Raw genomic sequence first — 16397 nt, 5'->3', positions numbered from 1 at the left:
TGTGTGTGGGGGGGGGGGGGGCGGGATGCGAGGGAATTGGCAAGACAATTCATGTCTATTAATATGATCTATACAGCTAGCGTATTATCAGTTGTCTGATGCAGTCCGGACACATATGCTGCTCTGTGGTGAGGATCACAGCGCCATGGACAACACTTTTGAATACCCACCCCTTTAGCATACAACAGAAACGGCAGGCGGCTGTACTGTATACACACACGCCATCGCGACCTCGTTATATATTTATATATTATTGGGGGCGTGGTCAGTGGAATCGGGCTCGGCCAATGGCGTCGCAGTGGAGGGAGCGGGGCGTTCCATTCGGTTAGGAGCAGAAGTTGAACAGCGCGAGCCGAGACAGAGCTCTAGAAAGGCAGATAGAGAGAGAGCAGAGGCAACGGCCCTCTTCTGGAGGGGGGGCTTATTATAACAAATATATATACACACATGTGTGAACTGTTTGGCCGCACGATAGGTCACATGTGTATAACAGTAATTTTAGAAAAGCATACAGCCGCGGCTTTACATTTAAAATGCCTATTTTACTTTTCCTGTTAGACACGTCCGCCTCTATGAATCAGCGCACTTATTTGGGTACGACGTATCTGGACGTTGCTAAAGGCGCGGTTGAGGTCTTTATGAAGGTAACGAATGATTTTACCCCGACTTTTTTCCAGCAAGTATGCACCTTTGTTGAGCTTAGGGTTCCTTGGGCAAGGTCGGTCGAAATTAATATATGTTGTTTTTGGTTTTCTTTTTTTGACAGCTGCGTGCTCGAGACCCGGCTAGTAGAGGCGACAGGTACATGCTAGTTACATTCGATGATCCACCATACGGAGTGAAGGTAATTAGCAACTGATACACTGTTTACATTTGACAAGTCCAACGTATTTTTCTGTCAGTCAGACTTTATTGTCCTTCTGGTTTGTAGTCAGTGTTGGGCGGCTTCCCGGTGGCGAAAAAAACGGCCTTTTTTTGCTCCAAATAACCGCAGACCCGGAGCTGCACTGCCTCCGACCATCCAGCGGACATTTTGCTTTTGTGTTGAGAAAAGTCTCGGGCGTTGAGATGGAGGCGGAGAGATTTATTATCGCCTATGACGTCGCTCTTTTTTTAAAAGTACAGTGTTCTGATTGATCAAAGAGCCCGCCAATCATCATGTACTCCTCCCCCTGCACCATCCACGCATTACCATTGGCCAGTCTAGGCTGAAAGTTGATAAGCCCTCTTCATCATGAGATTTTTTTTATGTGAGTTCGCTGGAAGAAAATAATCATTATTCATATGATAATTATTTGACATAGCGATACTATGAGCATAATGGCCCCGCATACAAACACTCTCTAGTTTTCATATATGCACACACAGGCAAGAAAACACCAAACACACAACCTGTGAATCACTGCAATAATTTCAGGGGTTTCATGTCAGCAAAGCTATCCTCCCAGTAATCAATTGATTTGTTTTATGACCTGGCACACATCTCCCTCTCTGAGCTTTTTATGCCCAATAAAATACAATCCTTAGTACCCACATGAACCCCTGAGGTCCCTGATCCACTTTAGTGGCTGGTCTGTATTAGGGATCTCCTGGCTTGTCTAACTCTGTCCATAAACAACACTGTTACTACTCCCTGCACAATATGCATTGCAGTACTCACTCTATCACCATATCATTAATGCTTCACAACACGCAGAATAGTTTTCTTTCCTTGTAAAGTCTTATTCTGTGTTTGCATGCCTCATGACCAAATTACAAAATACCAGAGCTGGAAGGTAACTGATTACTTCATCCTTAATAGCAGTAGCTGGTATGAGGTTTAAAAGACAGATCGAGTACAGTGCAAGTGATAAGATACCTGTAATGACCAGCTAATTCAACAATTCTTGTTTTTTGATAATACTCCTGAAAATTTCAGTGTATTTAGCATTCCAACAGCTTTATTTTTTGAATAGCACAAGACCAGAGGCCACAATATTACACTCTGTCTCATGATAATTAGATACAAACTATATAATCATATAGTATGATATTTTACACTCTTTATTTACATGCGCGGGCATTATGGATGCACTTGTAATTATGATAGCAAGAAAGAGAATGGGAAATGTTTGAATAATTAAACATGTGCCAGTGGTGAGTATATAGGAGAAATGAGTGGAAAAATGAAGCTTCAGGGTGTAAAATGAATTCTTTTTTTTCATAAGCTGATCAGAGATATAAAAAACATTTTGTCTCGTACAATCAATTAAATATTTAGCTCACTATCATTTATTTATTCAGTCTTACTTTTGACTAATCTTCTAGGGCTTGTTACATTTTTATTTTGATTATATTTTTCTTAACCCATGCTGGATAAAAAATGAAATAATTTTTTTTTTGCATAATGATTTTAATATATATCCAAACTTTTGACAGATGAGCAGTGCTATTTTTAAGAGTAGCCACTTCCCTTTTCTCAAGTAACATTTTTAGACACAACATTAATAGTAGTACTTCTGTTGCAAAATATTTGGTGTACTTTCAACACAGCTTTTGAGGTTGTTGTCTTTTTTAATTAACTAATGTGCAGCCTTGTTTAGTGTAAATATTTAAAGCAGTGCAAGAAGCAAAGTAACTGTGGGTTTATGTGTGGCTCTTTTATTGACCTCCAAAAGAACCAATTTGAGCTCAGTGCCCCAGCACTTAAAACATTATTGCATACTTTTTATTCTGCTACTGTAGGACTGGGTCATGATGAAATGCTTTGAGTGGATGTTGTCATTGATGCCTACTTCATTCAGCTATTGACCTTGCAGTATTTGCCCAGTCCAGATCATTGCTTCTCTCGTCCCACTGAAATAAGTCTTGTGTTTAGCCAAATAATCCAAGAAGTGCTATTCCCCCGTTGTAAAGTGTGTTCTCAACTCATCTCCCTCCTGCTCTTCCTCTCTTTGTCTTCATTGCCTTCTCCTTTGTTGTCTCTGCCTGCTTTGTGCACCGAGGATTATGATGAAAGGACAAGGTTATACTGAATGGGGCTACTCTGATTGCACAGTTACAGAGGCAATAAATTGTTGATGTAGAGGGAGAGAGAGGAGGTTGGGTGAGAGGAAAATAGAAATATTCTGTAGTCTGAATTATTGAGTGCAAGCTAAGCCTTACATTTCTACGGGCCTACGCAAGGGTTTATGTCTGGGTCTATTACCAGCCCTGTGAATGTGTTTCCCCCTTCAGTTCTGCCTCAGCTGCTCAGTGATGTTGCTCGTATGACTCTACAATATTTATCTAACGTCATGTAACCCTCTGAGCTTTCCTAGAAATTCCACCCAAATCATGGCTTTGGAATGATATCCCATGATAATCCAAAAATCTAGATCCACTGGCCTGATTCAGAGAGCAGACATTGGTGCTTCAAGTTTTTTCATCTCTCTCTCTGTGCGTCTTCAGCCTCTTCCCCCCTCCCTCTCCCGATAAAGGAAGTGGTAAGCTTGCAGGTCATCCTTAGATTAAGCATGAGGCCGCAGCAGTAAGGTACTTGACCCTGCTGGAGAAAAGTCCAAGAGCAGCTACACACCCACACCCTCTCCTGTGGGAGTGTATCTCTGTCACAGAGGACAGGCGGCAGTAGGAAGTGTATTTCTGGATGCTTGTCATGTATGAAATTAGACTCTTTCTTAAACAGCATTTCCCAGCTCAAATGTGGGCCTGAATTTCAACAATATTATCTTCCGTTCCCAGAGCTTGACACAAGCTGATCTCATTTTATGCTTGCTGTTATGTCATGTTGCACAGAATCAATGTGTTGCTAAGATATCAACTCCTTTTACCAAAGGTGGCAGTCACATGCTCGACATGAATCAGTTTGTGGTTGCCAGTGAACAAAACTCGTTCTGTTTTTCTTTGTAATTACATAGTATGGGTATCTGTGGGTGTGGATCTATTTTGGTTTGTGGCTGTTAACCATGCACTATGACCTCAGGCCTCCTCTGCTGCTCAGTTGTACAGCTGTTTGTCATGCAGTTCATTCAACACGCTGTCAACGTGTGTGTATTTCAGGCAGGCTGGAAGGAGAACCATGCCACCTTCATGTGCGAGCTGAAGAACCTGCAGGCATCTGGGCTGACTACATTAGGCAACGCTCTCCGCACGGCCTTTGACCTGCTTAACCTCAATCGCCTCGTCTCGGGCATCGACAACTACGGACAGGTATTTTGGCACCAGCGTCCTATCATGCATTTATTGGCAGCAGATTCATCTGTTTCATTTTAACTAGAGCCAAAACTGCGCTTGTTTTTTTGTTGCTTTTTCAACGAGCAAAGATACCAAATGTTTCACATTTTTCACAATTCTCTGGCATTTTATAGACCAAGAATTAATAGACTAATTAATTTAATGTTTATTTCTTGCAGGGACAACACAGTTAAAAGTAATTGCCCCAGCGTTAGATAGCTGCGCAGTTGCATCTGTTGTCCCTGGGCAGGTGGACAATTAAGAAAATACTTGGCGGATTTATCAATAATGAAAAAATGTTAGTTGCAGCCCTAATTGAAATTATTATGAGAAAGTGGCGTGCCATATTTAGTTGTGGATTGGTAATCTATATTATAATATCGGTAATTACAGCACAGTAATCATCAAGAGTTTTTATTGTGATATGTATTGGCATTTCTTTTGCCTTGTGTGATTTTTCAAACTGGGGCTTATAAGCATAAACAGGCCAATGAGAGTCAGGTGAACTGCAGACTTAGACTCTGTGACAGCCTTTTTATCTGAGGAAAACGTGGGTGAAGATATGTTGAAAATTCAGACTAACATTTCAAATAATCAGCATAACATAGCAGTAAAAATTAGAGAACAGATAATGGGATGTAGAAACAGAGAGATGCTGATTTGAGTCCAAGAAAGAAAAGCTGAAAATAATACAAGTGGAGGAAGATAACTGTCCGTGAGCGAAACATCTTAAAGCTGATTTCACAAGATAAAATTAATTCTGACATGCAAGCTAGTAACCGAGTGTAACAAGCGTTTCTGATAGAGCCAGCCCCTACAATATATGTGTGTGTTTTCCCTGGATAAATGAAGGTTTGATAATGATTGTCGCAAAGCTTTCAGCTGGCACTTCTTCCCTCCTTTACCCGGGAACAAAGAGTTGAATATTGACTTTCAATTGCAGCTTAATCCACTCAGTCTTCCTCAGTTAGCATCAGTTCCTCACACACATTGTTTCTGCAAACCTCAGCTGGACGGCGCAGAGAGAGATTACTACGCTCAAGTAGTGACACAAGTTCTGTGCATTGGCATGTGTGTGTGAATCTACTTAGGCATTCTGTGTGTGTGTTTGAATTAGACAAGGCTGACCCCTACAGCACAGTGGTGGAGGCCTCTGTCCTTAATGAGTAACACAAGGACACTGTGCAGCTTACAGATGCATTCTGACACAAGGCAAAGATTACAAGCTGCAATACACAGTTCATATTAGTATTCAGGAGGTTAATAACAGAGGTCTGAAGCTAATACCTTATTAAATACTGTGTTTAAGTGGACCTCTGTTTTAATAGTGTTCCTGCATTTTGCCATTACCATAAGCATGGGAAACCAGCTCCATTTGATGTTTATGGAGATGGGAATGTTTTTGATACGCAGAGCTGTGAACAGTGTAGCAGAGAATAAATGGGGTCAGTGTTTGCTTGAACTTGGATTTAATTGCTGAATGTTACACTTTCCATCTCAGGGCCGTAACCCCTTCTTCTTGGAGCCATCTGTGATCATCACTATCACTGATGGGAACAAGCTTACACACAGCTCTGGGGTGCCAGATGAGGTGAGAGCACAAACAAACGCAGTAGTGCTGCTATGTACTGATTTGTTTGGACTGTATAATAACACGAATGCTAATGTTTGTAAAACTGTGCAAATGGTGGCCTGCGGCAGTTTTCACATTATCCTTTTCTTTCTTTGTCTTGTTGTGTAGCTCCACCTGCCTTTGAACTCTCCATTGGCAGGCAGCGAGCTGACCAAGGAGCCCTTCCGCTGGGACCAGCGTCTATTTGCGCTGGTGCTGAGGCTGCCAGGAGCAGCCACACCAGACACCGAGCAACTCGGTAGCGTCCCCACAGATGAGTCTGCCATCACCCAGATGTGTGAAGTCACTGGAGGTTTGGCATTTTCCTTGCTTGATATCAGACAGAATTGTCAACTTGTCACACTCTGTTTCCATCTTTACTCTGACATTGAGTCCACTCTGAATGATTTCCCATGTGATTTTTTTCTAACTAATCACTGGAAACCAACGTAACTGCCTGAATCTAACGTCATATAAAGTCCACAGTGATGCATAGTCACGCCAACAAACATGTTTTAAGAATGGAACACAGTGAAGTAAAACAAAATACGATGTTGGACGATATTGAGAAGACACGCCAATGTAGAACACCCTTAATAGCAGCTTCTACCTCGTCTATAACACTCGCCATAAATGTTATAACCCCTCATTGGTTCAGGTGCACCACTTGACAACATTGTGATAACAGTGTTAGTCCTGCCTGTAGTACTGATTTGCTAATCAAGTCCCCCTGTGGCACTCAGTGGTCATTTTTTATTTTAATGAAGAAAACATTGTTTCATGTCACAATGCCAGATAAATCAGTCAACTTGAACTTGGTTTAGTGGACACATTCAAAGGTCTAATGTTGCCATACTCAAGTGTATCAATATTTTCTTCCATCCCTAATAACTGTGCTTCCTGTTTTTCTCTCAGGGCGATCGTACTGTGTGCGGACACAGAGGATGTTGAACCAGTGTCTGGAGTCTCTGGTCCAAAAGGTTCAAAGCGGTGTCGTCATTAATTTCGAGAAGACGGGGCCAGATCCGCCTCTCATCGGGGAAGGTGAGCAGCACACTGAGTGGACACAAGGCTACAACTTAACCTTCCTTCTGCCTTCAAACTTTTGTAATGGATCATGTATGAACACCAGTAACAACACTGCCGTCATTACATTTTGGTATGCGCAAAATGTTTCACTACTCAAGAGCCCGGTACGGTCCAGTTCATAAAACATGAATCAAATGGCCGACGCCCTCTGAAAGAAGTAGATTTTATTGAGTTTCTGAGCACATAATCTCATCACATTTCATAAAGCAAGTTAGAGCAAAGATACTGTGGGCCGTGAAACAGGTGAAAGCAGAAGAGAATCTTCTTATCTTGGATCACCACATTGCACTAAAAGGAGAAGTGAGTGCATTGACTAGATCAGCCAAACATAGAGGAATATAAAAATTGTTGCTGTGTAAAGATAATTTGACTCACACTTTATTTTACTGATAAAAATAGATTCAAAGTTATATGTATGTGTTTAGAAACATCAAAGGATTTAAACAGACAATTTCAGGCACTTGAGAGTGTGTAACACTATTTCAGAAGATGATGAAAGCTTAGTCATATCCATGACTCAGGCTTTGATAGTGGTTGAGAAATGTGTTCTACCTTACATCTTATCTTTGTTTGTTTTGCAGACAACTCAGTGGAGTCAGTTCGTCCTGTGTCATCCTTCGGCCCACAGCCGTGGCACAGTTGCCACAAACTCATCTACGTGCGACCGAACCCAAAGACGGGGGTCCCAGTTGGGCATTGGCCCATACCAGAGTCCTTCTGGCCGGACCAGAATTCTCCCACCCTGGTGAGCAGAGGCTTGAAATATCACAGCAGCACCTTTAGTGTGTCATTCTGCAGGTTGTGGAGCTATGTTTTACACAAACTTTCTCTTATGTTTCTCTCTTTTATTGGCAGTCCTCTTTTTCTCGGTCTAACATGAGTCTAACTTTGACTTACAGCTAATATAAACAAGTGCCCAACTCCGCAAACTCATCCTGAAATCTCCATTATCAGTTTCATTTGCAAACACACCACATGGGTCTGTACCACAGATAAAATTGTCTAACGGCTTCCTCAATTATCTCCCTGTCCTGCACCCAGCCACCTCGCTCTGCACACCCCATGGTGCGTTTCTCTTGCGTGGACTGTGAGCCCATGGTGATTGACAAGCTTCCCTTTGACAAGTACGAACTGGAGCCATCTCCACTCACCCAGTTCGTTTTGGAAAGGAAGTCTCCACACATGTGCTGGCAGGTATGGTCGATATTCACACACCCATCAGCTCTGTTGGCTTGTTTCCACCGTGTCTGGTGTTGCCTCTGGGACTTTTCTGAAAACCAGAAATAATGAGGTTGCTAGCTGAAGTCAAAAAATCTTTTCACCTTTTCATAGTTGAGAATTAACAATGAGCCTCGCTTGAGAAGCTTGGTTGCTAGGCACAGATCTGCAGATGTTTTCAGTTATGTTTTTTTTTTTAACTTAATAACCAGAATAATATTTAACTCTATAATTTTCCTTGTTGTCCTCAGGCATTTGTTAACAGCAGCGGGAAACAAAGTGACCTGGGACAGCCGTTTGGCTACCTTAAAGCCAGCACCACTCTCACCTGTGTCAACCTGTTTGTCATGCCTTACAACTACCCTGTCCTTCTCCCACTCCTCGGTAAGACATATGGCACCAAATATTTCCTTTGAAGTGGCCTCAAAACTTCTGGGTCAGTAGGTCTGAGCTGATAGTAAATTTAAAAAGCTGTCCTTTTTTGGGTCACTTCATCATCTGCAATCTTATTACCCACAAACATCTTCAGCTATAATCATAATCACAAATAGCATGCTCATGACAGAGCAACTTCTTAACAGTTAATATCTAATAACGCTATTCAAAAAAATATTTTGGGTTGTGTGGGGTATTTCAAAGGATAATTAGTATGTAGTCCTGAGTACTGGTGTGTATAACAGTCGGCCCTCAGCAGCAGGAGGTGAAGGTTGATAGCTGGGCGGTCACTGATCCAGAATGCTAAAATGTTATTCTCCTCCTTTCTTTGTCTCCTTACAGATGATTTGTTTAAAGTGCACAAACTAAAACCAAACCTCAAGTGGCGACAGGCTTTCGAGATGTACCTGAAGACAATGCCTCCATACTACCTCTTGGTAAACTAACGCTGTGTCACTTATGCTGCCTGTCGTAAAAGTTTAAGACATGGCTGTGTATTTGTTCTGCATGTAACTAACATCCACAATTTCTTCTTACTTTCGCCTGGCAGCCCTTGAAAAAGGCATTGAGGATGATGGGTGCACCTAATCTTATTGCGGACACAATGGACTGTGGCCTCAGTTACAGTGTTATCTCTTACCTGAAGAAGCTCAGCCAGCAGGTAAAGACTCACTGCACACAGGTTCCCTTAACATCATTTCCAAGCAACGTGATAGGTGTAGTAGACATGATGGCCTGGTGCTGAGACACTGCATCAGTAGTTGAAGGTCCAGTGTGTAAGATCTAGGAGGATATACTGGCAGAAATTGAATATAATATAAGAAGAAGGTGAGGTTTCCTTAGTTTAGAATCATCTGAAAATAAGATTTGTTGTGTAATTATTGCCTTATAATGATCTGAATTTGTCTATATACGGTGCGGGTCCTCTTCCACGGAATTCACCATGTTGCACTGCCATGTTTCTACAGTAGCCCAGAGCAGACAAACCAAACACTGGTTCTAGATCAGGCCATTCATGTATTTATGTTGGCCACTGTATTTCCCCTACACGCTTGGCACACGGGAGAAGTTTCAGTTGGTTGCAATCTAAAACCTTGGCTGCTAGATGCCACTTAATCTTATACACTATACCTTTAAAGTGTCTTTGAGCATGAGACAGAGTGCCAGTTAGTTTCAGAGCAAAAAAATAGATGTGTGTCTTCTTCCAGCAATCAAAACATGAGATGGAAACTCCGAATTGATTAAGGTGATAACTAAATGAAAATTATTGAATATTTCTAATGCCGTCAAAGGTACGTCTGACACTGGTAATTTGGAATATAGTTGTTAAACTACTGTATTTGTGTATTATATTGTATTCTCATCTTAAACTCAACAAGTCAAATTATAAGATGAACCTTAAATTTAGACTGAAACAAAAATCATGTCTGCTCTGTGTTTGCTCAATAGATAATCAGCACTGGTACTGTGAGGAATGTTCATGAAATGAAAGGTTTCGAGGCAATTTATCTTAGATATTGTTACTCAAACATGAGGAAACCAAAATCTAATTTCCGACTGAAAGTCTGACCATGAAGTTGTTAAATAAAGTGTTCCTTGTTTCCTGTTCTGTTGGTATAAAGGCAAAGATGGAATCAGATCGTCTAATCGTGTCGGTGGGGAAGAAGGCTCCCCAAGAAACTGGCATAAAGGTGAAGAACCACTCCAGCTCCCTCTCCCTGGCCCACCGGCGGGACTTCAAGCAGTTGCTACAGGGAATCACCGGGGAGGGGCCCCTTCGCCTGGGGGAAGTCAACTTCAAAGAGTTTGCTGGCTTCCAGATCGCCCTGCTCAACAAGGTAGATTTCTGAGAAGCATAAAAAACTTTGTGTGGGCGAGAAGTTACAGGGGAAAAAACTGGACAAGTGCAGCGTTTGGTGGGTTTTCTCTGACTGGAGATGCTGATGTGTTTGCAGGATGTGAAGCCTCAAGCTTATCGAAACGCATACGACATCCCAAGACGCAACCTCCTGGATCAGCTCACCCGGATGCGCTCCAATTTGCTGCGGACTTCACAAAAACACATTCGAGGGCAAGATGAAGGTATAAAATCCCACTGTTAGAGGGAAATCTAAAAAAAATGAAATGTTGAAAGTTTTAATTGAATCATTTTGTCCTGCCCTCTATCCCGATGAAATTGTTAAATCTTTATTTAGCCAGGTGAAGACACGCTGAGATTCAACATAATATAATACTGCATTTGTACTGTATAGACATGTTAATAGAACCACAGTCAGTGTATTAGCCACAGTAGATGGCGGTTGGCACATTTCCTGTTTGGAGAGGCAGACAGGAGTATTTGGGCATAGATGCTATGCAGTGTGCTGCTGTGGAGGCCACCTTAGTGTGGATCTGAGAGTCACACAATAACACAAATTAACCGATGGAGGCCGCAGTAGACCGGCAACTCCCTTGTTCAGCGAGGTAATATTACTGTTTCTGTCAAAGGAGTCTGGTGACTGTCGACAGGGGCGGCAGCAAAAGGAGTCCAGCCACCTGCAAAAACAGACTCACCTAAAAAAATCCTCAATCAAAATCAGCATCAGTGTACACGAGATTTAGAATATGTTTGCTGCTCTATCTTACCATCAGAGAGCCCTTACCAATGGGGAACTAAATCAGTTATCTATACTCTCTTCAAAGCCACCAAACTCCATTGAAAGAAACATTAACCTTATCTTGCAGCACACAGGAGTTGCTGGTCTACTGCTGCCTCGATTGGTTGGTTTGTTTGTGTTATTCTGTGGCTTCCGGAGCCAACTCGTGTGGCATCCACAGAAGTACATGGCTTTATATGTAGCAACAACATGATGCAGAAACTTATGTCAGGTCACGTGGGAAAACGTTTTTGGAAGGGCTTGGGAAAATGGCATTTTGATGCAAGACATACATACGCTGACCAAAATTTAAACGTTTGGATTTGAGGACATAAGGAACACTGATGGGAAGCTACAGAACGATAGAAAAAAAACAAAAATAAAAATGATGGAGCTGCCTTTAATGTTTTTTTTCCAAAGGTTGCACTGCCCATTGAAAGGTCCAGTGTGTAGAATTTAGGTTGATATATTGGCAGAAATGGAATACAATACTCATAACTGTGTTTTCGTTTGCGTACAATCACCTGAAACTAAGAATTGTTGTGTTTTTGTAAGCTTAGAATGAGGAGTGGGTCCTCGTCCATGGAGCCCACCATGTTTCTACAGGAGCCCAGAACGGACAAAAAACCCCCACTGGCTCTAGATAAGGCCCTTTGCATTTTTATGTTACCCAAAGGCCATCATAGATTCTCTACACACTTGGAAAGAGAGTGGTGAGGAAAGGGGTATGCTCATCTGCAACCTCACTAATAGATACTTAATCCTACACATTGGCAAGGACCAGTGTGCAGGAACTTCAATGATATGAACCTAAATCACCAAATATCCTCCCAAAACCAGTATAAAACATCTATGGAATTCCTTTGTTATTATTAAAGTATTTATTTAATACTAATAATCTTTCCTGTGGTTGTTAGACTATCTGCACAGCATCCCGGTGGCCCAGATGGGAAACTATCAGGAGTACCTCAAAATGATGCCGTCTCCTTTGAGAGAAATTGACCCTGACCAACCCAAACGCTTGCACACGTTTGGAAATCCTTTCAAGCAGGATAAGAAGGTAAATATACATTAACACATAATACTGGTCAATGCACTTTATCTGTTCACAATGTGGCTTTTAAGAGATGTCTTCATTCAATATTTAGTCCCTCCATTCTTTAATGATTTGTTTTGCTGTATGTTTATCTCAGGGGATGATGATCGATGAGGCAGATGAGTTTGTAGCAGGGCCTCAAAATAAGAAACGAGGAAACTCTGGCGATTCCAATTCGAGTACTACTATGAAGAGAAGGCGGAGCATGTCCCCGTTACTGCGGCGGCCACAGACTCCACCAGCGAGCACCAACCATGTGGTGGCGGGAAAGAGTCTTGGAGGGATTCAGGGGCAGCAGAACCTCCTCAAACCCATCCCACAACACAAAGGTAAGATTCAGATGCCTATAGAACATGAAACATATATTGTGTGTGTATCTATGAGGAATTGATTGTAAAATGTTGCACAATTGGCGCTGTTTAGTAGTTTTAAATTGTTATTTGTTGCACCCACAGGAGTGGATGGCAACAACGCGGTGGTCACTGAGAGTAACGGAGACGGGGTTCTTGAGCCTGAGTCAGGGGAGATCTGGACAGCGGAGATGGACACTGTAGCAGAGAACCCGTCTACACTGAGCCTAGAGGAGAAGGCTGGACTGGGAGCAACAGATCGGGGAGAGGACATCGACATGACGGAGGAGAGACTTGTGGAAGATCGTCTAGATGAGCAGCAGCTGGAGGACAAACACAACTGTGACCGACTGAGTCCACAGAGCCAGCTAGAGGACACTGAGTCTGACCCTGCAGTGCTTGAGACCATATTCATAGCCCCACTAGATGGCAGCCAAGCAGAGTTGAGAAGTCAGGTCATCAAGGAGGTCCGCAAGCCTGGGCGAAGTGAGTATGAGCCAGTGCAGCATATCACATTACGCTCATTGTTTTTCTAATCAGATAAAGCTGGTGTCATATTGTAAACATTTGAATGTCTCTTCATTGCTGTGTGTGTGTTCTTTGTCAGACTATGAGGCAATACTTAGTCTACTGCAGCAGGTGAAGGGATCAGTTAATGTGCAAAGGTACTTCATCCAACATGCCATCAGAGAGGCCGTCAGGTAAGAAACAGTGACTCATTTTAATGTTTTTACATACAGTGTTGAAGGAGTACTTCACCCTCAAAATGATTTTCTCGCATGCCTCCACAGTAGGGCTGGGTAACATTTAAAAAATTATGATACCAGCACCAATAACGGCACCCATGTAGTGATACCAATACTAAAAAAGTACTTTATTCAATACCCATAACATGAATGAAGTGGTGTGTAGTGTAGTGTAGTGTAGCCATACTTTAAAACATTTTGGTGACATCTCGTTATACCGAACTGCCAACTCTATTTATACACCACACTCGACCTCACCACACCACACAGACTGTATGGGCTGTAGTTGTTGCTGCTACAGGAGTGTGAGCTCCGCATCAAATATCATTATATAAGCTGCTGCTGTGTTAGCTCATGCTCACCGGGCAGACGACAAGGGAAAAAATTCTCAATGAATCGGAGTAAAATGTGGCTGTGTTGTGTTAACAACAGCAAAACTATATCAGAACATTAGTGTAGAAACTCTCACACAACTCTTGCAGTATAATCCAGGTCTCACTGATCCGGTCGTATGTTCAGTTCTTCCCAAACAAATGCAGAACCTTTCTATTTAAAACACTTCAGCATTAACAGTCTCACACATGGACGAGTAGTGTTTAAACTCTGCACTTGCCAAGGCGTGGTACTCGTATGTGTGTTAATGTGTTTGTTTGATATAGTTTTGCTGATGTTAAACACAGCCTCCTCTTACTTGAATTCATCATGAATTTTCTCTGGATTCTTCGCTCACCGTGAAGGCATGCGAGATAAACAAGATTTTCTTAAATCTTGTAAATGTAACAGGGTGAGTAACTGATATACAAGTGATCATATTGTGGGTGACATATTCCTTTAAGTGAAGGGATTAAAGCCTCACAATAACCCTGTCTCTGACACAGAACATGCCTGTTCAGTCTTAAGACCTGTGTCACTGCACTGACATTATATTAAAGCAGGTTTACTTACATGAATCCCCTCTGCTTGTTTTCTGTAAGCTTGCTTCCTTTATGTCCGCTCATCCTTCTAACTTCCCTTTACCTCGCCTGGCAGGTTCAAGAAGCGGGTACTGATCCAGCAGCTGGAGGCTTCCCTCGCTGAGTTGGAGGCGAGGGAAGCGACAACCTCACAGCTCTCCAATGATCACGGCAGTTAGTGATGAAGCCACATCTGTTACTAGAAAAGGGAATAAAGCTCCTGTTTTGTCAACAGTTTCACCACCATCAAAGAGACGTGCTTGTTGGTTAGCCTCAAAGAGACAAATTGACGAACTGTAGGGGGGGGTGAAGGACAAATGCACTGATAGCTGATGCTCCCATTGTTCCTGTGCTGTTACATCACATCCTGTTAGAGGCAAAGAGTAAGGGGTTTAACTGAAGGACAGATCCACTGAGGACGAGGAACGAGGTTTAAAATATAATCCTCTTCATATTGACAGATGCCTTAAACATCCATATGGCTTTTGTCTGTGTTCGCACATTGTTCAGCAGACACACATACGCACTCCGTCAGACAGACACACTCAAAACGCCATCAGAGCCTCAGTGGCAAAGCAAGGGATGGACAGGTACATTCCTGTTGTTGTTATTCTTTGACAGACCTTTCTTCAGCTGGTCTGAAAAGTGTTTGTAAGACTGAACCATGTTTTTTCTACGAGTAATAATATGTTGTGCATCCACGTAAATTTACGTCTACCACCCAGGTCCACCTCATGTTCTGCAGAAAGGATGCACTGATGTTTTTATTTGTTTTATAACCAAACTGATACTGTTTTCTAATATTTTACTCACCATATCAGCTAATACTGATATGCATTTGCATTAGGTGTGGACGATATGGACAAAATCTATGAGCACAGATGTAGTTTAATGTTGCAGTTGCACCGCACTGTATATTCTGACATATCATCACTTTTCTGGAGGTTTAATTGAGAAAAAAAAACCCAGATGGAATTTTTTTGTGAATATAGTCACTAAAATACCTGATGCTATATTTTGTCATATCGTCCAACCCTAATTGGCATTTTTCAGCCAAAAGCAGTCCAAATAAGGTTAGCCTTAACCTAATTGACTTTTAAAATTGGGTCCATTTTGTTACTATTTTGACAGTTTGAATTAATGTGCTCTTGAAAACAAATCACACACCAGTGCTTTTTAAAGCTGAAGGAAAAGGACAGTATATAGACGTATCAGTGTTTTGAGATGGATGTGGACTCATCATGTCCATGATAAACAACGAGACAGTTGTGTTCTCTGGTTTATCAATCGAGCGTTATTATCCTCCTACCTGCCATGACAGCAATACAACATAAGTTCAGTGAATGCAGCTGCTGGGATCCATTTAGAGTTTACTCCTCTGATGCTGCAACACACACACACACATCGCAAACACACACAGTCCAATAAATCTCCCCCCACAAACACGCCATTGATTCCCAGAATCACAACTTTATTGGGAGGACTTTCTGCATCTGTCTGGGCTCGGTCGACAGTCACCTGTTGTGGATTTTAACAGCTGGTTATCTGCCCTCTGCTGCTTTTTTCCATAAACCCATGTTAGCGCTCCTCCTTTTGTTTCCCTTGTTTCTATGATGATGTACACTACTTTTTAATGTTCATAAGGAATATAGATTATTTTTGTGAATTTGTTTATTTCAGAGTATAAGAAATATTTTGAACAAAATGTTTAAAGCCAATTTTGTAAAACAGGTTAAATACATATATGAAACGGAAAGTTTTATGAACCTACTCCTTTTTTATACAAAACAAAAAATAAACCACAGTTAGAATGGTATCTCCTGCTGTGTGTCAGTGTGTGTCTTTCTACCTTTCAGTGATGATTATTATCCCGCAATGCCAAAACAATTTTATATTTTTGCATTATGAAAAGTGCCTGTTTCAGAGATGCAAATGTCTGGTACAGCTTGTACCATATTGCATTTCTTAATTTGGGTGGTGTTCCCCTTTAACTCCAGCTGTCTCCAACCTTTTCTGAGCAAAGCAGTGTCTCCATGGGACCCGTCCTCAC

At 41.9% G+C, this 16397-nt stretch overlaps 1 protein-coding gene across 1 annotated transcript; it reads left to right on the top strand.

Moving 5' to 3' along the window:
* The first annotated feature begins 169 nt into the window (after positions 1–169).
* Positions 170–16146, top strand: ints6l (integrator complex subunit 6 like). The gene is made up of 18 exons (XM_049586371.1): positions 170–644; positions 767–844; positions 4039–4188; positions 5714–5803; positions 5954–6137; positions 6740–6868; positions 7495–7658; positions 7955–8107; positions 8383–8515; positions 8909–9003; positions 9117–9227; positions 10189–10404; positions 10522–10648; positions 12120–12262; positions 12396–12627; positions 12754–13134; positions 13256–13349; positions 14424–16146. The coding sequence occupies exons 1-18, from the start codon at positions 534–536 to the stop codon at positions 14524–14526; spliced, it is 2694 nt and encodes an 897-aa protein (XP_049442328.1). The 5' UTR covers positions 170–533; the 3' UTR covers positions 14527–16146.
* The last annotated feature ends 251 nt before the right edge of the window (positions 16147–16397 follow it).

This window comes from Epinephelus fuscoguttatus, linkage group LG9 (genome assembly GCF_011397635.1).
Source record: "Epinephelus fuscoguttatus linkage group LG9, E.fuscoguttatus.final_Chr_v1".
NCBI lineage: Eukaryota > Metazoa > Chordata > Actinopteri > Perciformes > Serranidae > Epinephelus > Epinephelus fuscoguttatus.
Note: the sequence above shows the minus strand (reverse complement) of the source record. Positions and strands in the feature narration are given on the sequence as shown.